Source organism: Hemibagrus wyckioides, linkage group LG29 (assembly GCF_019097595.1).
Source record: "Hemibagrus wyckioides isolate EC202008001 linkage group LG29, SWU_Hwy_1.0, whole genome shotgun sequence".
Lineage (NCBI taxonomy): Eukaryota > Metazoa > Chordata > Actinopteri > Siluriformes > Bagridae > Hemibagrus > Hemibagrus wyckioides.
Window position 1 is genome coordinate 16,769,946 of NC_080738.1, and position 24,567 is coordinate 16,794,512.

Consider the following 24,567-nt stretch of genomic DNA (forward strand, 5'->3'; position numbering starts at 1 on the left):
AAAGTTATTCAATGTAATTTTTATTTTCCTTTGCAGACTTTCTTTGTTGGCTCAGGTTTGAGAATCGATTCCCGCGGAGTCGATTCGGAGTCGACTCCGGGATTTGAGGAATCGAACTCTGCCTCTTGTCCTGTTTTCATGGCTCTTTTCCCGGCAGAGATGGTTTACATTAGGCGGATTTGATTCGAGCTTTCCGTGTCGGTGTGTTTTTCTTACATCAGGAGGAGGTCCAGGAGGGTGTGAAGGATCCAGGAAGACTTATTCTAAATCTCGGCCACTGTTTTTTTTTGTTTTTATTTGCTGATTGAAAAATGATGACCTGATGTCGGAAACCTTGGACACTGTGTGAGTATTTACTGAAGTGTACAGAGACACGTAGCGGCTACTTGGGTTACATGTTTTGGACTTATAAAACTTCACTCGGGACTGATCATTCTGCGGTGTTGTCATGTAGAGAAAAGGTTAAACCTGCTGTTTGGAAGCTTAAACGATGGAATAATAGAGTTTTATTTAATATAAACAAGGTCGCGCGAGTGTTGGTGCACGCGTAGGAGTTGTGATGTCACACCACTTTTCTTAGGCGAAAATATTACCAAGGGATTTCGATCAAGTTTTTAAAGTCATGAAACCTCCTTCATAAGATCTAACCCGATCCATTTGCCTTTGTGTTTTGTAACCAAACAAACCAACTAGTTAGTTTTTTTCCCTTTCTCCTTTGTGATAACTGATGCAGAAGCCCTAATCTCACATGATGCAGCCCAGTTTGGGTTGCCAGATAATCCCCGGAGACTCCTCTTTTTTATATTTATTTATTTATTTATTTATTTTTGTAAAATCGCTACTAAAGTGTGTAAAAGTTATGTAGTGTGAAAGCATGTAGAGTATTAAATTCAGATACTGCTGAGATACTGCCCTGAAGTGTTTCATTCCCCTTATACCACAGCAGTTTTCTATTAACTTTAAAAAGCCACCAGCCCTACATTTTATCCTTTAAATAGATATATATTGATTGTGGAATATCCAAGGAACAAGTTCCTGTCCTCGCTTTATGCTCCAGCAGCTGAAATTCGTCATTCTCTCACGCTTTATTTTTTCCATCTTCTGGAAATTTATCATGTTACCAAGAAACCACGAAACTCCCCTTTCGGTGAAGGTTTCTGAAAAGCGACACTGACACTGGAGACTCCTTCCTCCTTATCGCAAACCTTTAAAACTCTCTCTGTCGATGTTGAATGTCTAAATGAGCCGTTACTATGGAAACGGTAATGCATCAAGAAGAAGCGCATTCATCTAAACCTGAGAGTTTGTGTGACTTTAATGCACTTGGACTAAAACCCTCTCTAGTCACTGCATATAGGAGTGAAAATGGACTTTTCCATGCTCGTGCTGAAAGATCTGATCAATACCCACTGCTGCAGTCTAACCAGATCTGTTTTGGAGCTCATCCCGGAGTGTGTGTGTGTGTGTGTGTGAGAAACTGGTGATTACTCTGGGCTTTATCTGGATGCACAGAGGATAGTTTGACATCGGATGACATTGGAGAGCGAAGTTAAATTCCGTACCCTGCCATTATCTGGATGCGGCTCCACCCTCTGCGTCTGAAGTCGTGCTCGTTGTAGCTCGAGACACAGACAGTTATTATGGCTAACTTCTGCTTTGCTTTCGATTTAAAGGGAAAGTTAGCACATATTAGTGTTTTTGCTTGACCAGAATAGAACAGGATTGGTTACTGAGGGTCATGTAATCATCTCTTCGTGTCTGGTGCAGAGATGAGAATAGCAGAACTGGTCACACTAAAACACTGTGTTGTGCTGTTACAGGAAAATCATCATCAATCAACAACAACTTTATAATATTATTCTCCTATGAGTCTTGTATTCCTCTTAGAGCAAAGCACTAAACATTTTTAAAGACTTTTTATCCATTTCTAGCTGCATTTAAAGTATACAAAATGTATTTTCACAGCATTATAGCAGCTATAAACAGCAAAACTCCCCCTGAAGAAGTTTCTTGCATTTTCCCCTCAGACTGACGCTGGAGACTCCCTTCCAGAACTGTTACAGAAAATGCCACCGTGTTACCCATGGATTTCTCCATAATGGATACAATATTGTATTTATATAGTAAAATATATACACTGACCAGGCATAACATTATGACCACCTGCCTGATATTGTGTTGGTGCTGATAAAACAGCCCTGACCCGTCCTGCACTGTGTATTCTGACCCCTTTCTATCAAAACCAGCATTAACTTCTTCAGCAATCTGAGCAACAGTAGCTCGTCTGTTGGACCGGAGAACACGGGCCAACCTTCGTCCATCAATGAGCCTTGACCGCCCATGACCCTGTCTCCGGTTCACCACTGTTCCTTGGACCACTTTTGATAGATACTGACCACTGCAGACCGGGAACACCCCACAAGAGCTGCAGTTTTGGAGATGCTCTGATCCAGTGGTCTAGCCATCACAATTTGGCCCTTCATCAAACTCAAAGCTCAAATCCTTACACTTGTCCATTTTTCCTGCTTCTAACATCAACTTTGAGGACAAAATGTTGACTTGCTGCCTAATATATCCCACCCACTAACAGGTGCCATGATGAGGAGATACTCAGTCTTATTCACTTCACCTCTCACTGGTCATAATGTTATACCTGACCGGTGTAGAAGTTTAATGTAACAGCTGTCAGGAACAGGAAGTATATAGAGATGAAAGAAATGGGCGATTTTTGTTCTTTTTTGGTAACATTTTATCTATTTATTGCATTTAAAATTAAGATCTCCCTCATCCCTTTAACCTTTCCTGAAAAATTGACTTTCTTACTCATTACCTCGTTGGTGTTTAGATCACGTTTCAGGTTCTGTTGGGCCAAACGTTTGCAGATTAGGTTCAGTTCATGGTCAGTGTGTTGAATGACTTCCACAAACTCGTGTGATTCGGTGAGTAACACTTCCTGAGTGCGAGATGGTGATCGCGGTCATGTGAGCTTCATTTTCAAAAGAAAAGAAAAGACGTGACACGGCCTAATCAAGAGATCATATGACATGACGAGTGCCTCAAGTCTCAAGATCACATCGACGCTGTTCAGTGCCTGGATTTGTTGGAGTGTTGTGGGATGGTATTTCCTTCGCCTGTGCCGAGCGTCCCAGAGGAATGTCAGGAATGCGTCTCGGAGCCTCCGACGATTCTGTAACCTCTCATTTCTCCGCCCACTCGCAGCGCTCCATGCCGCAGTGGCTTGCTGATGCTGCTCGTGTCAGCTTTATGTTTATAGCTTGCTTAGTTTTTTCCAGCAGAGAAGGAATGATCCAGCACTTTTCTTTTTTTACGAGCTTTTCGGTCTCAAGGCAATGCGGCTAGCAGTATATTTACAGACCCGTTTATTAAAATAACTGCAGTAGACGCTCAGACTGCTGAATGTGATCCGTACATGGTCTCTAATACTAATACAGCATTAATGCTAGAATATAATCTCCATATATATATTCTACATGCTCCAATCCAGGCATACTAATGATAATATTTAAGCAGTAAACAGCTCCTTGCATCTTTTCATGGATTATTATTGTCCACTAGAGTTGGACAGAGCTACAGTTACAAAGATTTTCAAGTGCGTCATACCTGATTTATGACCGTCTGAATCAGGCGGTTATATTTAACCATCTAAAAATCACATGCGGAAGTCGAATCATGCGTTTCAGAGACAAACTTGGCCCAGAATGTGACATTTCCCTCCTTCTCTCCCTTCCCAGCTGTTACAATGAATGATTTGTAACCCAGATGTTTCCACTTGGATGTATTCAGGTCGAGCTGCAGCTAGTAAAGGAGCCAAAAGACGTCGAACGCTTGTTCCGTGTCGCTGAGTAATTAAAACTGCAGTCATGTGAGAAATCTGAAAATGGAAACTTGGCATATGACTTTAACCAGCTGCACTTTTGGCACATGGTCAGTTTTTCATCCTGAAACACGTGCGATTCTGTAATGTCTGTATTCAGGACGGCCCTGACTGTTATTCTTCCTTCCCATGCAGATGTTTAAGAAGTCAGCCGTTCAAATGTCTATTTGTAAAGGCAGAGCTTCAGCATTAGCAATGTTCTTCTGTAGAGTTTCATTCACATTACACCGTACAAGACGGCGTCTGGTCCGATTTAATAAACCGTTTTATATGTCTTGCATATTGTTATTATTTTTAATCTGTTTGTGAATGTTTCTACTCTTGTTCTCATACAGATGACCCCCAATGGTGGGTTTGATTGAGGCACACCAGGAAAAGGCAGATTAATTTCACACGAATTGACCAACACCATGTGCTCAACCAACCATCCGGCTAACTGGGTGACATTCGAAGACGAAGGCACCCCCCTGTCCTCGCCGCAGAAAAGCCTGCAGTCTCCTTCGTCAAATTCCGGGTCAATACCTCGACCAAATGGCTTGAAATTGGTGCTGCCTCCTTTGGGAAGTTCAGCAAGGAGGCTATCCAGTCCGTTGGAATCTCCTCAAATGCCCTTTAGCTTTAACGGGAGCTCATGTGTACCCAGCAACACTCCCATGTGCACTCCAGTAAGGGAAACTCCAACCGGTCCGTCTCCCTTTAACTACGACTCTCTCAGACCACCGAGCGTCTTAAGAAGTTTCTCCAACACTTCCACAAATCTCTCTTCTCCTGATAGACGTTCGTCTTCTGAGGCACCCACTTCCTTCCCGGCATTCCAAGACCAAGATCCGGGTCATGTCGATCTATTTCTGGGTGAAAACAAGCACAAGAGAGATTCTGGAAGTTCCTCGTCAGACTCCGAGCCTGGATCAAGCTTGCCTCGCTTCTTTATCCGAACCAAGGATGGTTACGAGCCACCGAGGGACCAACTTCAAAACTCCTACTCGTACATCTGCCATAAGTTAGAGAGGTTAAAGGCAAAAGAAGGCCAAGACCAAGAGAGCGATGAGAGAGATTTGGATATGAGCAAAATAAAGGATATCGATGCAGGAAGAAGTCCTTCTTCCTTTGTTCCACAGGGACTCTTCCTCAGCCAGAGGAGGCACGGCTGGTCATTAATGCTGAGGATCCCTGAGAAAAAGAACCGTATGTCATCCCGCCAGTGGGGCCCTATATACTTACAGTTACTCCCAGGAGCCGTTCTCCAAATGTATTATGAAAAAGGTTTGGAGAAACCTTTCAAAGAGTTCCAGCTGAGCTCCAGTTGCTACCTTTCAGGCCCCAAACTGGAAAGCTACAGCGAGCCACGAAAAATTGCAACGTTGAAGATCGAACACGTGTCGTATGTGGAAAGAAAGCGCTACCACCCTAAACCTGAGGTGATACATGAAGCTGAAGTGGAGCAGCTCCTGAAGTTTGGCACAACAGAGTACAGAGACATGGAGGACTTGCTGGTGTCCCTTGAGGAAGAGCTGATGAGATTACCGGGTCCTCTCAAGCAACCAAAACACTATGAAGAGCAAGAGCTGTCCTTGCAGATTGCAGACCATATCTGGATGCGAGTAGATAAGGAGGGAGCCATGCTGGAACGTGCAGCCATCACACGGCTCCACTGCTTGGCCTTCATAAACGGTTCAGCTGAATGTTTCCTGGCGTTGAACGACCTCGGGCTTCTGAACAAAGACTCTAATTACGGCTCTGAAGAGGATGAAGCATGGATGGAGATCGCCGATTACCACTTTCACAAGTCTGTGAGAGAAGCTGAATTCGAAGACACTAGGTTGATTAAGTTCTCGCCACCGGATGCCAGCAGGGTGGAACTTGGGCGCTACAGGACAGTATCGCTGAACTGTGGAGACTTGCCTTTCTCAGTAAAGGCTACGGTCACTGTTCAAGGTGCCTACCTGGAGCTCCAAGCCTTTCTCAATGTGCAGTCATCCTTCCCTTCACTCGGGGCACATTCAGAAACGCTTTGCGAAAACGTGATAATCCAGGTTCCTCTGCCTGGGGATTGGGTGAAAGTGCCTCGCACCATCTCGCTGCTCTGGCAGAAATCCATCAAGGCTCGCATGAACAGAAACGCCTGCCTGGGCTCAGTAAACGTCACGGATTCTCACCCGGTCATGCAGGTGACTGTCGGTACTGTCAAGTATGAGAACGTATACGGAGCCATCGTTTGGAGGATCGACAAACTGCCCGCTAAGAACATGGGTACGTTTCGGTACATTGAATAAATCAAACACATGATCCTAAAATAGCTAGAGTTTTCCACTGATACTAGAAGGCCAGTATTAAAGTCATGCCAAAAAAATTAAAAAATAACCTGGGTCACGATCTTTGAGATTTTTCACAAAATGTCAGGCAGACATTACCACACCAGCGCAGTAACTAAGCCTACACTAATCAATATTAAACTCCATTTCTCATACAACAGAGATGTATTTATAAATCTTTTGAATAATTTATATTATTTCCAGGGCTTGCGTGAATTATGTTTTATAAATACATTTTGTTGTTGATGTAAATTTGATGAAGCTGGTTGCATTCCAGGCACACTGTAAACATTGTGTCCTTCCCAGTAAAGCGACTGGTGCCAATGCATATGTTTACCACAGGAACAAACAGCACTTTTCTCCTCCGGGAAAAGGATTGCTTTGGTTAAGGTTCTGTGCTAATGAACAGGATTTGAGAATTTTAACTTAAGAGCCTTGAGCAAGATCGTTAGCTCTCTGTGTATTAGTAAGATGCTTTGTACAAAAAGGTTCTGCCAGATGAATAAACGTTTAATGGAGATGTTGTGAGCCTAGTGTGGGTGTGAGAACTCTGGGTTCTGTGTGCCGTATGCGCCCTCTGGTGGTGTAACTTCTCATTTCCTCTATTTACTCTGTTCACTCACTCGCAGCAGCAGACCATCCCCATTGCTTCTCCTGTAAGCTGGAGCTGGCGTCGGACCAAGATATCCCCACTGACTGGTTCCCATTCATCACCATGGAGTGTGAGGTGGCAGATACGGTCGCTTCTCAAACCAGGGTGAAGTCTCTGGGAACAGAGAGCGATATTCAGCCTCAGAAACACATCAGCTACAGGGCATTCTATCGTTGGCAGGTAAAATCTGGGATACATCAATCAATCAATCAAGAAACTGAAGAATAATACTGTTTACATGGATAGATTGCTGTATGACTAAGTATTTTTTCTTCTTTCAGGTGGAAATTGAAAAAAAGCTAATCGAAGCAGAATCGCAGAAACCATCAAGCTGCGCTACACAGTGATCCAGAAGAAAAAAAGAGAAAAAGGATTTAACGTACTCGCACTAATGAATAATCAGCATGCACTTACATCAGACACATGAAATGTTCGTAGTCTTTACTCTGGTCTTTTATTTCCCTCCTCAAGTACAAATCTACACACATAGCTTGACAATATAAGACAAAAAAAAATCTATATATATATATATATCTATATATATATCTATATATATATATCTATATATATATCTATATATATATATATATATATATGTATGTATGTATGTATTTATATTAACCATGAAATGAATTTAATACTCTGATTTGTAATGCTCTGCCAGTGCAATGACCGTTAAAGACCTGTCTGTCCATCAGCCTACAGTATTTGCACTTTAGTCTATTCTACATTGCAGGATTTCCGAGGGATAAAGATGCATATTAAATTGCATACAGAGCACTGTTCACATTCAAGATTTGTTTAAAATGGTAGCTTATTAAATAGCGTGTATGTGATGTAAGCAATAAATAACAAATCCCAGTAAAAATAAAACTGGCTATGTAGTATATGCTACCTCCTGAGGTTTGTGACAAGATCCCCCCCCCAGTTAGCGATTAGCTATTTTTCTTACGATTAGCTAACATTTTTTTTGCTGTACTATTGTTATACATATTTTTAACGCATAGATAAAATCGCTAAAAGCAATAATTCCTCAGCTATAGTAATAATAATCTGTTTGAAGGACTAAATGAAGGGATTCATTTGTGATGTGTTTTCCTCTAGCGGTGCGACACTGCTTTTTTTCCACGGGGTCCTATATTCACAGTGTTCATAAAAAAATATTACACATGAAAAGTCTACTTTTGTTGTATTCACAACGTTGAAGTAATTTAATTTTAGAAATGAATAATGATAATAAAAAAAGTTCTGACAGTGCTGAGTTCATGAGTTTTTGTTGTTTACGGTTCTCACAGAAAGTTTCGTAGTTGTTCGTTAGCACGTCTGAGGAAAAATGTTATTAATCCTAATGTTTTTCCGTCATTCACATACTAATTGTGCCATTAAGTTGATTGTTATAGCTAGTTAGCGTGATTAGAGTCGCTCATTAAGCTTGGCATCCATGTTGCCTAGCAACAGTATTTACCTCAGTAATGGCTCGATGTTAACTTGTTTATAATGCAAAGGCACAGTGACTAAAAAAAAACAGGATAAAAGTGTTGAAAACATTAACTTTTACCTCAGAGATTTAGTTATGTTGCTAAGAAATGATTGTTGACCTGAAAATACATTAGAAATAAAATGAAAGTTTACACTATATTAATGAAAAAAGGTGAAAAGTAACCTCGGTCCAAAATAAATGTACTTGAAAATGGATTTTTCGAGTCTAATATTGACAATATTACAAAAATAAGGAAAATATTAATTAGGTAAAGTTGATTGAACGTGTGATTAGCAAGGGATCGTGACACATTTATTGACATTATATGCTACGATTGTATGTGATGAAGTGTTTTAGAAAGCTAATGCTAGCTAACATGACGTGCGTAGTCTTTACTTTATTAACGACGATATTTTTATTACTGTAAGAACTTTTATGTCCTAATTCAGTCATCTAAAAGGAAAAATAGTTTTTATGTGGAAACTTTTCTTTTAAACATTATCTGTGCGCGAATCTGAACCGAATCAATTTCCCCACAGATTCAACTCCTTCGGATTCAATCCGACTTCCTTGGTCAATGCGGGTAATAGTGAATCGACTCATTTTTTTGACTCCTCGTTATGCAATTGAACTGATTAGTCCTCCGCAAAACAGCTGTGTAAAGTCTCAAAATCAACCCTAGACCAATACACCCTGTGTTTAGGCTGAGCTGGGGTGTTAAATGAGCCGCTACCGACAACAAAAATGCTCTCAAATTCAAACATACTAGTAAGTAACTTCATTAACATCGAAGTCAGGTAACATACTTGGGTCATTCAGACTGATGGCTAATAACGAGACCTATATATTATCTGTCTGTTTACTTAAAAAGGTAAAATGTTAATCAGTTTGCTTTTTGTTAAGTTAGAAAAACCTTTGTTATTGAGGTAATAAACACGTTTCAGCGATTTGACGTCCGTGTTGGGGCTGGGAGTCGATTCCGAGAAAGAGTCGATTCGTCAGTCCGAGGTTGTGTAGTTGATCTGACACGGTGAAATTTTAACGTTTTTTCCCCTAATAATTGAAAGTTTTCACAACTCTATAATAATATTGCACTAATAGATAGTAAAGGTTCGCCTTTTCTGTCCTGTGTTTGAGAGTGCAGAATCGACTCTCGCGAAGGAATCGAACAGCACTGTGAATCATCAGCTGGTTTCTTGCTTATACTGAAAAGAAGTCTCGTGCCACAGTTTTTACACATCTGGCTGATAGATTTTTTTTCTTCTATTTAATTAATGGAATTGCAGGTAAATTAATATAGTGATTTCCCCCCCCAGCCTAAACTTTACTTATCCATCATTGATGATGTGATAGAGAGCATCCGAGAGCTGTTTATTGATGAAGGAGTGGGAGAGAGAGTACTAGATGAGCTCAGGCAGGTAAGACTGAATAAAAGCCTTGAGAATAAATCAACAGCTCTGTTTTGACATTTGTTGTCAATATCTCATGAAATGCGCGACATGTTTCAAAATAATACAGTGATATTATATACGAGATCTTACATAAATAGATTGGGGGATAAACATTTAATAGATTTTAAATGTCTTAGAGAAAGATTATAAACTCATCCGAATGAGACGTGGGGTTTATTGGATGACATTTCTAAAGGAAATATTCCGTTTTCTCCTCACAGCTTTGGGAGTCGAAGGTCCTGCAGTCGAAAGCCGTGGAAGGTTTTGCTAAAGAGAACATCAACCCGTCCAACTTTGTCCTGCAGCTTCCTGCAAATTATTCCCAAACCCTACAGAAGTCCACTACAGGTCAATTCAATCAGGAACTCACTCGATAAAACAGATAAAATTACGATTATGATGGATCTTAATGTATTAGTTCATTGTAAGTGTTGTGAAAAATTGATTATTAGATATTTCCTGCTTTCCTCAGCTTCTGGGGTTCTTCCTGCCAGGCAGCAGAGTTTTACAGGGAAAGCTGTAAGTCGGATATTTTTATTTCCTCATTTAAACCATTTGTCCTTCACAAATATTAAAAAATGGCTTTGGAAAGCCAACACAATTTATACAAGTTTATATAATACAGGTCCTAGGACAAGGCAGGAAAAAATAATCATGTATTATTATGATTTCTTTAAAAAAAATTAAACATATACTTAAATTCTTTCATACTCCAGGCATGAACTGTACTGTGAAATAAGATGTGCTCTGAGGTACTGTGTTTAATTAAACATGTAGAATGGACAGAATTATTCTAAACAAAAATCAAACATTTCAGTTAAAACCAAGTGATTTGGAAATTTACCTTTTAACCACAAGGTTGTCCAGTGTGGGAGTAACTGGTGTTAGTGGTTCGATGCAGTAATTCCAGTTGCAAGCAGATGTTGTTTTGTGCACCGCTACTTTGATATTTATTTATTTTAACCAACAATTTGAAAAACACAAATCAGATGGTATTTCTCCTTGTTTGCTTGACAAACACAATGCTCAGGTGCACCTCATAATTTAAGACGTTATTGCTTGGTGTCAGCGCCCCCTGGAGGGCTGGGAGAACACTGCGCTCCCCGTCCCTGTAGATGGAGCCCGGTTTTAGACCAAATGTTACCTACATCACACACACATCTGTATTTAATCTATCAAGTTTAATGAACGAAGAATTTAGTGTCAGGTAAGGAAATGTGAGGAATTTATCATCTTTGCCCGTTTCCAGAGCAACACCGGCACGATCGCGACGTTTTCTCTGCCACCCGGAGTCACGTATCCTGTTCAGATCCCTGCAGGTGTGACGCTCCAGACTGCATCAGGTGAGCTCATGTATAAACATCACACCAGCTTCTGGGCTATTTTTTTTGTAGCGTTTAACATTTTATATTTGTTTACCCAAAGGCCACTTTTACAAGGTGAATGTTCCTGTTATGGTCACTCAGGCTCCGGGTTGCCAGCGCATACCTCCTCAATCCAACCCTCCCCATGTGGAGCACAGAAACCTGCCCTCTGGTGTCATTCATAACCTCTCTGCCTCCAAGGTGCCTCCTCCACCTCCACAATCCATACCCGTTCCTCAAGCCCCCAAACCGCTGATACCCCAACAGCACCCGGTGCTTCAGGTCCCCCTGGATCCTCCGGTTCAGGCTCAGGTCTCTCCCGAACCTTCAGAGTCGCCCCTAGGAAACCTGGATGAGTTTACACTGGATGGAATCGACTTCAGCCCACAGCCGCTGGACATGAGCACTCCGCCGGGTCTCTCGGCAGAGCAGATGGTGGAGAGGGCTGTTAAAGCGGCAGCAGCAGCCAGGATTAATGCTGAGGACACTCTGAGTCACTTCCTGCCTGATCTGGAAGGGACACCGGATGGTGCACTTAAGGTAGAATTGTAAAGAAAAAACCAACAAGAGAGCATTCTGTTAAAGGAAATGAATCAACAGTTTGAAGTTTTCCGATAACTTTGTGCCCTAAAGTATTTTATTACACTTATTTATTAATGCGGAGTGTCTTACAACGCAAGAGCCGTTACTATAGAAACAATAAAGTAATAAGTAATTAGATTCAGGAATAAACAGCACTGTGGTATAATCACTGTATAAAATGTACAGGGACAAATGCATCTCAAACATCTTCCCCTCAGCTGGATATGGACCTCCTGAGGGACTACAACTTCAACGAGTTGACGGACATCCCGCAGCTCGACGGCACGTATGACAGCAGCTCGGAGGCGGGAGATGATCAGGAGGAGGAGAAAGAGGATCGAGGGCCTAACGGGGAAAACGAGTTCCTTGGCATGATCAACGCCGAGGCTCTGCAGGCGCTCCAGGGGCTCGGAGGAAGCAGCGACGGAAACAGCAGCTCCTGCAGTGACGGGGATGAGCTGGAGGTGGAGGAAGAGGAAGAGGTGAGAAACAAACAAGTCAGAACAGGTGATCTAAACCTTATGTTTTAATTATATTATTTATATAATCAGGACCCATTCCCACAGGAGACAAATGTAGTAGTAAATGAGGTGGTCTTATGAAATAATAGCTCAGATAAGTTTTACTTAGGTTTGTGACATGATGCACTAATGTGAGAGGTTTTTGTCTAGATTTCAGGGTGACGATGTAAAAATATGTGAGATGAGACATGACAAGACAAGGTTTAGAATCTCTGAGAGATGATGGTGGAAGTAGGGAAGTGGTTGGGATTAAATAACTCTGAGTATCCCTGTGCCTGTTTCCCAGGAAAGGAGGCGTGGGTCTCTCCTGGTTTAAAAAATTCAGACTCTGTCAAAAAGGCGTGGCATATATATCTATTAGCTCTGGTTAAGGAGGCGTGGCCTTTGTATTGGTCTCTTTACCCGTCAGCCCTAATAAAGGAGGTGTGACCTTTATACCTGTCAGCCCTAATAAAGGAGGCGTTTCCTCTGTCTGTCAGCCCTAATAAAGGAGGCGTTTCCTCTGTCTCCATCAGCCCTGATAAAGGAGGCGTGGCCTCTGTACTGGTCAGCCCTGATAAATGAGGCGTGGCCTCTATACCCGTCAGCCCTAATAAATGAGGTGTGGCCTCTATACCCATCAGCCCTAATAAATGAGGCGTGGCCTCTATACCCATCAGCCCCGATAAAGGAGGCGTGGCCTCAGTACTGGCTTACTCACTGAAGGAGGCATAACTTGTGTAGCTTTCAAAACTGGTAAAGGAGGTGTGGCCGCTGTATGTGGGTATAAAAGATACAAGATGGCGTGGCCTCTTAGCCTTTCAGTCCCACTGACACCTCAAACTCTTCTTTCAGATAATCTTTAGTTGAAAATAAACCAGTAAGGATTGATTGAATATTGAAACATCTTGGATCAAAACCTTTCACTGTTAATCATATATCAAGATATTCTCTCAGAAGGAGAACATGGAAACAAGCTTTAGTTAAAAATTTAGCGCTGTTTCTGTCCAGGATCCCCTAAACTCTGGAGACGACGTAAGCGAGCAAGACATCCCCGAGATCTTCGATACCGAGAACGTTATCGTCTGTCAGTATGATAAGGTGAGTTCCACTGGGTTGAACTGAAACATGCATTCTCGCTGACAACGTGACGCTTTAACACTGCCGTCGTAACAGATTCATCGCAGTAAAAACAGGTGGAAGTTTTACCTGAAAGACGGCGTGATGTGTTACGGAGGGAAGGACTACGTTTTCTCCAAAGCTGTCGGTGAGGCCGAGTGGTGAGACCGCGGGAAAACACCAGGCAAAACACCATATGTTTAAATTGTTTTTTTGTTTTGTTTATTTGTTGTGGAATTTTTGTTATTTTTGGTTAATGTGTTCTAAAAGATAATCTCAGACTGTTAGGATAGAAATCCTCTTTTATCGTATTTTTTTTCTTTCCTAATTCAGAAGGGATTTGTTGTGAAATGATATTTTTTTGTAATTGTGTTTCTTCATGATTTTCTTTAATTGTTAGAGATGTTGATATTGGGTTTTTTGGGGTCACTTTTTAAATTAAATGCACAGCAGGAAAAACTCACACTGGTGTCCTTTTTAAAACTCTTTTCTAGATTTTTCCATTGAAACAGAGCTGAGCTCCATGGTCAGTCCTTGTATTTTGGTACAGTTGTATCACTTCTATTACTTGCTTTATTTATCTTCTTATTAGTACATCTACGTTACAAGTTATGTAACATGAAGCTACATTGGTGCTACTTAACAGTAGCATTTCCACAAACGTCGTCCCGGTTCACGTTTGCCCTCGGCTACGAGATTAAACCGAGTCAACTCTTAAGATCTGAGATTCAGAATCATTAGCTGCCTCACTTTCAAATCAAATGATAGAAATCTTAGGTTAAATTGCGCCAAAGTAATAAATACAGTCATTAAATTACATGACAGGATTTAGAAAACTTCCCCAGGGGCAATTCATTCGAGTTCAGATGATCACTACTTGGTATGTCTAACACATTCCACCTAGTTGACCACATGAGAAAACAGTCTTAGCTGCAAGTCTTATAATATTAAAAGTTTGGTTGTTTCTGCAAAGGCAAGAAAGTAAGCATGGCAATGATCCATCACTTCATATGCAACTTATTCATTTCATACTTACGGCTTAGTGTGTAGTCGACAACACGTATACATGAGGAATCACCAGAAGTAAAGACGGATGGCGACGGTCGCTAAGGAAAAGGAGCTTGGAAATGGTTGGGTGTCCATGTCCACTAAACAAACACTAACCATAAATATTCATTTTTAATGAAAAAGTTCAACCAGAATTCAACGTTTTCCGTGGTTTCACAGTTCAGAAAACAACTATGTGTAATAAATTAAAATACATGTGTGTATATATACATATAAAGAGCCTTCACAGTATGTACCGTATATTCACAGAATGTACAGCATTCACAGATGGCAGTCATTCAGTAGTTTGAAACATGGAGCTCATGTTGCAGCTTTGTTGAAGAAACATCCCTGTAGCTTGATGTTGTACGCTCGAAATTGTTTAGAGTGAGATTTCCTGACCCTCTTCTTCCTGGGAGTCAAGGTGACCCCTGAGAGACCCTGCAACCTGTAGAACTCCGCCCGAGCGTGGCAGCAGCCGCATCGGCTCAGAAGCAGACACGTGTCCCTGCGGAAGGCTCGTGTGAATATGGTGTAGAGAAACGGGTTGCAGAGCGAATTGATCGGGTAGAAAAGGATGAGCAGGATCTTGGATTGTGAGACCGTGATCAGAGGCATGTGCAAAGCGGCGGAGATGGCGAAGAAAGAAATGGGTGCCATGCAGAGGAAGTCGGTGAAGATGAGCACCGCCATTCGTTTGGCCATCCTTGTGTCTCCGTGACGCGTGGGAACGTTCGGGTTGCGCACGCTTAAGTAAATCCCGGCGTAGCTGGAACAAACCATTAAAAAGGCGGCCACGTTTATGACCAACACGGCCACCACGTAACCCTGTGACACCGGACTCTCGATGTCCATCGGAAGGCAGATGCTCACCTTTGTGTAGCTGCTGACTCCAACAACTGGAAGCAGAGCCATTAAAAGGGAAAATCCCCAACCGATCGCCATCATGGTGACCATGTGGCGAAGCCTCAGTCTCCTGCTCATCTGCATGGCGTGAGTGATGGTGTGCCAGCGCTCTAGCGTAATCATGGTGAGAGTATAGATGGACAGTTCACTCGAGAAGACCGTCAAGAACCCGGCTACACCGCATCCCATGCCCGTTTGCCAGTCCGTAGCGTGGTTGTAGTACTCTTGACGCGAGCGATAGTCCGCCAAGGCGATAAGCAGCAAATAGAAGCCCATGCACAGATCCGCAAAGGCCAAGTTACACATCAGGAACCGGGAGACGCTCAGCTTCTGGTGGCTCAGGAGCAGGACGAGCAGAACGGCCAGGTTTCCCACCAACGAGAAAACCGTGACAATCCAAGTCACGGCACGTAGGACGGTGTGTCCCAGCAAGTCCTCACACGGGTTGAAGGCGTCCGGTTCTGGGGTGCACTTGAAGGAGATACTGCTGACACACAAGTCCAAATCGGGGTAGTGGAAATTGATGTCGTTAAGATCTTCGTCTGGTGGATCCCTGTGATGAAGATGTCAGAGGATCAGATATTACAGCATTTTATTGATCAGCTTAATATTAAATAGATTCGTAGGGCTACAGTCTTACATGCTATCCACTCGGTCGGCCATGTTGCACAGCGTGGTTAGGTTCTTGAAGCGGCCAAATACCGCGGTCTCCCTGTGGGACGAAAGAATAAAACGTAAGGAAGAATAAAGAATAGGACTTTATACTGAACTCGATAATAAACTGCTATTGTCTGTTACTACTACAGGCTCGGACTTGTTGTTGCGTTTCCAGGTGTTGAAGGCACAGCAGTGGCTTGGGTAGGTGAGCTCCGCCTCCTGAAGCTCTGCGAGGTTCTCGAGCGGTGGGAGGGTCTTTAGGGAAGGTGTAGAGCGTGCGATGAGAACCTTCACCTCTCTCAAGCCTCGTGCAGGGAGCGAATGGAGAGCGGTGGACGAGACGTCGCTACACAAACACACATCATAAGATATATATACTTATACACTACTGTGCAACGTCTGTCACTTTGAGTCGCATTTCTCTTTTTTTTCTGCATACGATGCATCTTTCTATAAATATATTATATTATAAATATTTCTAAAAATATCTGGAGTATTTTTTTTTTACTTAAAGTACTATGTAAATAATATTGTAACCATAAACCTATGCAGAATCTTTATCTAAAATGTAAACAAAATTATTTCCCATAAAAATTTTTCTTTTTAGAATATTTTAAATGAATCAAGCAGGTTCGTTTATTCCAGATTACAAAATCAGTTTATTTTGGTAGGTAAAAAAAATAAATAAATGAACAATAATAAAAATAAATAAATAAAAAAACAAAACAAAAATAAATTAAAATAAAATAATTTTTGTATTAATAATTAATAAATAATATTTATTTTAATTAATAAAAATATTTTGTAATTATTATTAATTATATAATGTTTACAGTTATAAAAATTGTAATTTCTGATTTCTTTTTGCTGAAATCATGACAGATACAGCATATCAGAATTTGAATTATTATTATTATTATTTTTCTAAAATATTTATTTTCTATAATTCCTGCCTCTTTCATTCCAGTGTTAGAGTTCAGGGTGATGATTACACTCAGCCTTCGAATACTTTTCGGTCAGCCTTTAGTCCTTGGCTAGCAGACATCCTGCTATTCTACATTCCTACAGTTTTATATCTCACTAAAACATTTCACAAAACATTTCATTACTTCAGCATTTACACAGCCTGTATCCTTCCTTCATTCTGAGTGTCTGTTTGACTCACAGCAAAGTCGGTCCTTCGGCTCCCTCGAAAGCATCGTGGTGGATTTGGATTAGCTGCCAGTTGTCTTTCAGAATCCTAAAACGATTAAAAATCGTATTAATTATCGATCACCAACAGAGTAGCGCCTAAATGAGTGAAGTTCATGTGCCACAGTGACAGCATGCAAGGTTCATTCAACCTACAGCCTTAAGCTGATTACACAGAACCACAGACACTCTGACAGACACCAGAATGTTTGTTTAAACTTAGCCACTAAAGCTAAAGTGTGAACGGTTAAACAAACAATTGATGTTTTGTCTCATTTGACATTTATTTCTGTCGTACATCGTGTTCCTTACTTTTTGTTCCGGATCTCAAAACAAACACCGGTCCTGCCACTCACCCAGAGACGAGCTCCTTGTAAACATGTCTGAATGAGTAAAAACTATTTCACGCTGATAAGAGATACCTACAGCTTTTCCAGTCTGGTCCCGTTGAAGGCATGAGGCTCGATGTGAGTGAATCCGTTTCGGACGAGATTCCTGAGGAAATGATGCAGAAATAGTGAATTATGAACCGGATTCGATCGCTCCAGGTCTGTTTAATCGACAAATTTATTAAATGTGGCGCTGCCGTTCGGGTGTAAATGTTTTTGCTCACACAAACTTGACAGATTTACATGGTTTTCTCATGTGTTTACGTTGATCAATCAACCTCCAAACTAACCAAATGCTTTCAAGGCACAACCGATTACGGTAGTTGTAGCCACGCCCACAAAACTCCATAAAAGGGCAAAGCTCACAGAGCTGAAAACGACAAAATGACGACTAAACGGTTAAAAAGATCAGGTCCTGAGTGGGGTGTGTGCTGAATCTTCCAGCTCAGCCACTGCAACGTGTCACTTTAATAAATACACAATAAATCTTTAAAGGGTGCCATTATTTTTTCCACCATAATAGAATTTACGCCTAATTTTTAGATTATTTTGGATCAGTCACATTTGTAATCGTCCAAAAAAATTTAGAAACGGTCAGAAAATGGTCAGGTTTCTGTGGAAACGTTGTGTAAAAAGTCTACACACCCTTATAAAACCCCTTCAAATTGGCAGGTTTTTAAGGTAAATAAATTAATTAAAAAAATAAATAAATAAATTCATTGTGATTAAACATGTCAGAAATGTTTCATTCTGTAAAAATACTAATAAAATTAATATAATACAAAATATAATAAATATAATAAATGTTATTATTATCTTAATCAATGAGTAAAAAGATATTTTATTTATTATTCATTATTTTTAAATTATTATTTATTATTCCCATTATATGACATGATACGATATGCCGAACTCAGTAGGAATTTCAAATAGAGTTTTCTTTGTTTTTTGTTTTTTTTCTTTTCATCCTGGGTTAGGAGCTATTTTTATTCAGAATTTAAAATTCTGAAAAAAACAAAACAAACTAATATAATAAATATAGAATAAATATAATAAATGCTATTATAATCTTATTTAAATGACTAAAAAATTTTGCATCGGGGGGTGCTTTCTTTGTTTTTTTTTTTTTAAATGTCCTAGGTTATGAGCAATTAAGGAGAATTTACTAAAAAAACAAAAAAATAAAAACGTTTAAGACGTGAGACGTCCTCACATGTTCGTGTCCGTCTGGGATAAACCTCGAAATGCGTTGGCTGGGATGCTGTTTAGCTGCATGTTGTCTCCAATCTCACTTAAAATAAAAAAGAGAGAGAAAAATGAAACACACACACACACACACACACACACCGCATGCCTTCAGCCCTGTATTAAATGCACTGGGCTCAAATCCAGAATCCATGCTCCAGTTCTGCAGGTGCACTCAGAAGGCCAGGTACTTAAATCAAGACGAGCGCAAATCTAATCCACGCTCCGAATCGCAGCAGGACACGGTTACTCACAGGAAGAAATCCAGTCCCAGAGCGGAGATGCTGGAAAAATCTGGGAAGTGCCTTATTCCCGTGTTGCAGATGCTCCTAAATGGAAATGAAGACACAATGGAGGTGGAGCTGAGGTGAAGCGTATCGTATCAGCAGTATGAAAAAAGAGATAAATTTTTTAAATCTTTATCTTACAGGTATTTCAAACTGGGGAGATCTGTGAAGGCTCCGTTTTCTATCACCGACAGGTGAACGATGTTCAGTATTGAGCTAAAATAAATAAATAAATAAATAAATTAATTAATTAAATTAATCAAATTAATAAATAATACAGCCATTTCTAGGGATTTCTAGTAATGTCAATTAAAAAAAAAAAAAACAAAAAAAAACTTGTCAGTAATTTTCGTAAATTATTACGAGTAATAAATGGAAGGATGTGACTTGCATCTCGATGAGGTTGTGGATGGAGAGAAACGCCTCGCTTCGTATTTTCCTGATGGAGTCACTTTGGGAAATTTCACTGGAAGAGAAACAATAATAAACATTATTATCTTACAAACACACACACACACACACACACATCTTTCACAATCCGTTCTCATGCCATTTTAAAATCATAAGTACCTCAACTAAAATTAGTTACTCGGTTCATCTTACATAAAAATCTTTTTTTCACACTTTTCTTAAAATGTCTTAAAATGGCGTTTTGCCGTTTTCTTCTCCGCTCAAGCAGCCGTGTTTATTTCAGTTAAAGGAGCGTCACGTCAGTGTTTCAGCGCTCGCATCTGTGAAGCAGGAACTCGGTCCACTCTTGGAGAATGTAATTGGCATGATTGTCTTTTCCATTTTAAACCCATTACAGAGAGATTAGAGTCGAAGTGTTTTCTCGCGTGCGTCATGAGGAACATGAAACGCCGCGACTTCTTCACACCTCTGCCGCCTAGACACCCGAAACCTTTACAACACGGATTAGACACAGTGTGAACTAATTATTACTAATAATTGTTATTAATTAGAATGCTATGTAACTGATAGTAATACTTTACTGAACACTGTGAATGTTTTATCAGCACACCTTCGATAAACATCTCACCTGAAAATCCGTAATGACTTCAGGCTGTCCATAATAATCCCTGGGGCAATTAAACATCTTAACTGCCCCACTTAAGTTATTTTAAGCTAAGCATGTACGCTAAAACGGTTTCTATGGTTACGAAATACCAAACCACAATCACAAGGTTTTATGTTCAAAATGCCTCCGAATCGTGGCCGGGAAAATCGTTCATTTGCTTATAATGAATGAAAATCGATGTAGCGTCTTTTTGATTGCTGAGAACGTAACTCAGGTAAACACCACTTCACATTTTTATCAATAATCAATACACGACTTCTGATGCTTCCAACAAGGGGTAGATCCGCGGACATTTCCCAGCATGTATCGTTATGTATCGGTGTGCTTTTATAGTCGCCTCCGACCTTTTTCACGCCTCCTGAACATCACAGGAACTTCTAGATCTTTTCACTTCACAAAATTTCAGCCCCCACATTCCTCTCCACACGTTCAGGCCAAAAGGGTCATGGCAAAGCGTCCTCTCGAACCCGGTTCCTCTGTGTGTTTTGGATTGTTCTTTCGATACGGGATGCACCACCCGTAGATTTGTTTTTTTTTTTTGCCGGATCATTGTCATCAAACCACCACCACCCCCCCACCACACACACACACTCTCTCTCTCTTTATTTCTCTCTTCAGATGTTCTCAGGGTTATTAGATGCTACAGGAAAGAGTCCCATAATGAAAAAAGGATATAAACTCACACCATGTGAATAAACATTAAAAAGGCAACGACAGAGAAAGAGCACTTTATCCTTTTCATCACTTCACTTAAAACACAACCCTCAGCTCAGGACTCCATCACATAAAAACAACAGATGTGTTTGGAAGATTTTGTAACCCTAAAGTGTAATTTTATGATCAAGCCGAGGTTTCTGAGTGTTTCAGAATGTGTCAAGGAGAGAACGCTTTGTAAGAGATACGTTTAAGGTTAAAATGGATTTTGGCTAAAAGTGAACTCTGCTGAAGGGCCGACTCGCGTATTCATCTTAATGTGATCTTTATTGGTGTCTAAGATTTATCCTGTAATGAAATTCTGAGGTAAAATGTCTGTCGTTGACGTTTTTATTGTCGATTGCCGGCTCCTACGTTACCTACAACACGGTATCGGAGGGAGATCTAGCCCTGGCTTCATTTCTATCTGTTGTCTGGTCAGCTCTTTCACCGAATAGACCATCTTCTAAAGCTTTAACGCTAACGTTTAACACGCTAAAAACATCAATGTTCGTCATAGGCGGCTAACTAGCTGAGTCGAGTCTTTGCTAATCGTGATTTTTTAGAGACAACCGCTAATTTCTCACAAGAACAATGTAAATGCAGTGCCAAAAACATGACAAACATGCTAATGTTCAGTAATTCAGAGACTTAGCAACTAGTTATTTGTTTTATTTAGTCTTTAGAGTCGAACATCACCTGTCACCTGAGGAGATTCAAGATCTTTTTGGAATCATTATCACAGCTAGCAAAATATGACCTAAACAGTAAAAGCAAAGATGCTTCACACTGTCTAGGCTACATGCTAATTTGTTTATCTTGTCTCTTGTTTGCTCCCCCCCCCCACCAAACAGTAAAGATCTACAGCCATGATAGCGCTCTAATGGTCTTTTCATGTAAATTCTACCCAGGGATTAAGCATGCGTTGTTTTTCCGAGGACTTGGCTGAGCGTTGCTGTAATTTATTGTGTTTTTCTCGAGCATATTGCAGTAATGGAATAGTTCCACCGTCCACCATGATGACGTGGTTCTAAGATTTTTTTATGATGGATTTCACCAGTCCAGCTTTTAATCATGAGAACACTCCCAGAACACAGAGATCTGTCTATATTAACTCTAGAAATTGATCGCAGGTTAGATTCCAACATGAGCTTTCAGACGAGAGCTACGATTAAGATATCGAGGGTTTTAATGTAGCAAATAATTACAGTTTCAGTGAAAAGCTAAGCATTTCTCTATCTGTCAGCTCGGACATCCTGGACAAAACAATCTGTCCTAGGGAATATCACCACAGGTCAGCCATACGGGGTGGAAAAATGCCGACTCCAGACTTTTTTGAAGTATATAAAACAATTGAAGTTGGCATAATACATATTATTATTATTATTATATACACCTGAGCATTACACCCATATGTGGATCTTCTCCAAACTGTTTCCACAAAGTTGGAAGCATATAACAGTACCAAATGTCTCTGTATGTTATAGCATTACATCACAATTTGCCTTCCACTGTACACAAAGCCCCTGAGCTCCATGAAGACAAGTTCTACAAGAGTGTCCTACACAGACCCCTGAGTCTGACTTAAACCCACCGAATACCTTCTGAATAAACTGGAACTGGAGCCCAACATCTGAATCTGATCTCACTAATGCCTTTATAGCCGAACGATCACTAATCCCCATAGCCACGTTTCAACAATCTAGTTGTAAAACCAATTCCCAGAAGAGAAGAGTGGAGCTCATTATAACTGTAAATAAAGTGGATATAAATCAGGAATGGGATTTTTTTTAAGCATGTACACATGGGTGTGATGGTCAGGTGTCTATATTATTTTTGGATAAAATGCACAATACAGCTAAAATACGTTTTCGTTTCCTTCACCTAAACCAAACACACAAACTTTTGCACTCAACCGTAAACATACAGCCCCGTCATTAGTGTTGGGTGGCTATATAACGATATAATATATGGGTAATAAAATAAATTATGTCACAATATATTTTTTTATAATATATTTAATAAATCCAGAAGGATTGCTTTCTATGTCTATAATTAAATATTATATAATTATTATTAAATTGTCTATAATTAAATAATAAATATTTTTATAATATATAAAATATATATTTTATAATTTAAAAAAAATATTATTTAAATATATATATTTTATAATTTGTATAATTATAATATATATATATATATATATATATATATATATATATATATATATATATATATATATATATATATATATATATATATATATATATATATATCCAGAAGGGCTTATATATATATATATATATATAATTATAGACACAGAATACAAGACACGTCCTTATGGAGTTTATTACTATAGTGATATAATATTGTGATATATAATGTGATATAATATTTTTGACATATTACTATGTCTAAAAAATAAATAAATAAATAAATAAATAAATAAATAATGTGATATTTTGGACTTTTAGACATATTGCTCAGGCTTAAATGTTTACTTTTATTTTATTTATTTATTATTTATTTATTTATATTAGAATTTTTTTTTTATATTAGACAAAATATTCAAGTTATTGTGTGTTTAAAGCCCAACTCACATTCTGGACACGTTGATGAGACTCCGAAAAGTTCCACTTTGCACTTCAGTGAAAGGCAGGTGCGCTAATCTTCTGCAAAATAATAATAAATAATAATAATACATAAATCAACAAACAAAGTTTTGGCACCCGGATAACTTTCCCACTTTCTAGATGTAACGTACAGGATGTTAGAGGAGGATGTTCCCCGGGCTTTGCCCTCGGTTTGCCCGGTGCAGATGAGTGTGTCCGGGGTGCAGATGCAGATCGGAGGGCAGGTGAAGTTCAAGGTGAAGGTGAAGGTCCCCCCGCGGCTCAGGCGCAATACCGCCGCCAGCAGCAGCGCCGCCACCGGGCACAATGACACCATAATCCTCCGGTTCTGCTTGACCTGCTTGCTTCACACTCTACATATAAATCTGTCACCAGCCTCCCGAAACCGACAGACTCACTTCTTCACCGGTCCGCCCACGGTGGGTTGCCAGATCGTTCGTAGCTCCTCCTCGGTGTGCGTCAATGCGCATGCGCCACCATTCGGCCAATGGTCCGGTGACTTCTTTCCAAATTTAGCTGCAATAGGAATTCTACTTGATTTGATCACATTCCCCCTGGAATATCAACTGAGCGGCTGTTGCACTGTAAACTATAACACACATTTTATCTATCTATCTATCTATCTATCTATCTATCTATCTATCTATCTATCTATCTATCTATCTATCTAGATAAATAATAACAAATATATAGGCCTAAAATAAATGAACTCAATTCAAACGAACATCATATCAGAGTTCCCAACTTCTCCCAGCACCTCAGGGGTTTCCTCTGGGTTCTCCAGGTTCCTCTCCAGTCCAAAGACACGCCTTTTAGACTGATTGCCATGTGTAAATTTGTCCCTAGTGTGTGAGTGCATGTCATTGTGCCCTGTGATGTATAGGCAGATCCTCCAGGGTGGCCCCAGGTCTCATGAGATAGACTCCAGGGTCTCTGTGAATCTGTTTAGGATAAGTGCTACAGAAAATGGATGGATACTTGGACTAAACCACGCCCTCAAAGTTTGTGTTTCATCACAGTAGGCATCATGTTCTCTCCTAAATAGTTTTGGATCTCCTCATTTCGTGTTCTCTTACAATAAAT

At 40.1% G+C, this 24,567-nt stretch overlaps 2 protein-coding genes across 3 annotated transcripts; one reads left to right on the forward strand and one right to left on the reverse strand.

The window, feature by feature from the left end:
* The first annotated feature begins 100 nt into the window (after nucleotides 1-100).
* On the forward strand, nucleotides 101-13,570 carry LOC131349325 (stonin-1). Of its 2 annotated transcripts, XM_058384926.1 has the most exons (11): nucleotides 101-345; nucleotides 4,231-6,145; nucleotides 6,837-7,039; nucleotides 9,656-9,757; nucleotides 10,012-10,138; nucleotides 10,263-10,309; nucleotides 11,040-11,133; nucleotides 11,216-11,694; nucleotides 11,955-12,218; nucleotides 13,248-13,337; nucleotides 13,413-13,570. In XM_058384926.1, the coding sequence occupies exons 2-11, from the start codon at nucleotides 4,306-4,308 to the stop codon at nucleotides 13,518-13,520; spliced, it is 3,354 nt and encodes a 1,117-aa protein (XP_058240909.1). In that variant the 5' UTR covers nucleotides 101-345; nucleotides 4,231-4,305; the 3' UTR covers nucleotides 13,521-13,570. The 2 variants fall into 2 exon arrangements, with proteins under 2 accessions (XP_058240909.1, XP_058240908.1); XM_058384925.1 differs by lacking the exons at nucleotides 9,656-9,757; nucleotides 10,012-10,138; nucleotides 10,263-10,309; ... (3 more) ...; nucleotides 13,248-13,337; nucleotides 13,413-13,570 and adding an exon at nucleotides 7,141-7,388.
* Nucleotides 12,056-24,567, reverse strand: LOC131349327 (lutropin-choriogonadotropic hormone receptor-like). The gene is made up of 12 exons (XM_058384927.1): nucleotides 23,616-24,567; nucleotides 23,452-23,523; nucleotides 19,469-19,543; nucleotides 19,219-19,293; nucleotides 19,045-19,119; nucleotides 18,759-18,836; nucleotides 17,583-17,651; nucleotides 17,131-17,205; nucleotides 16,123-16,311; nucleotides 15,949-16,020; nucleotides 14,392-15,861; nucleotides 12,056-12,194 (listed from the first exon to the last, which is right to left on the reverse strand). Exons 1-11 carry the CDS (start codon nucleotides 23,798-23,800, stop codon nucleotides 14,724-14,726), a joined length of 2,103 nt encoding a protein of 700 aa, XP_058240910.1. The 5' UTR covers nucleotides 23,801-24,567; the 3' UTR covers nucleotides 12,056-12,194; nucleotides 14,392-14,723.

Coding starts and splice junctions, on each gene's coding strand:
- LOC131349325 (XM_058384926.1), top strand. CDS start 4,306: ATGTGCTCAACCAACCATCCGGCTAACTGGGTGACATTCGAAGACGAA. Junction 9,758..10,011: donor TACTAGATGAGCTCAGGCAG/GTAAGACTGAAT, acceptor TTCTCCTCACAG/CTTTGGGAGTCGAAGGTCCT. Junction 10,310..11,039: donor AGAGTTTTACAGGGAAAGCT/GTAAGTCGGATA, acceptor GCCCGTTTCCAG/AGCAACACCGGCACGATCGC.
- LOC131349327 (XM_058384927.1), bottom strand. CDS start 23,800: ATGGTGTCATTGTGCCCGGTGGCGGCGCTGCTGCTGGCGGCGGTATTG. Junction 17,206..17,582: donor GGGACCAGACTGGAAAAGCT/GTAGGTATCTCT, acceptor TAATCGTTTTAG/GATTCTGAAAGACAACTGGC. Junction 15,862..15,948: donor GCCGACCGAGTGGATAGCAT/GTAAGACTGTAG, acceptor TCTTCATCACAG/GGATCCACCAGACGAAGATC.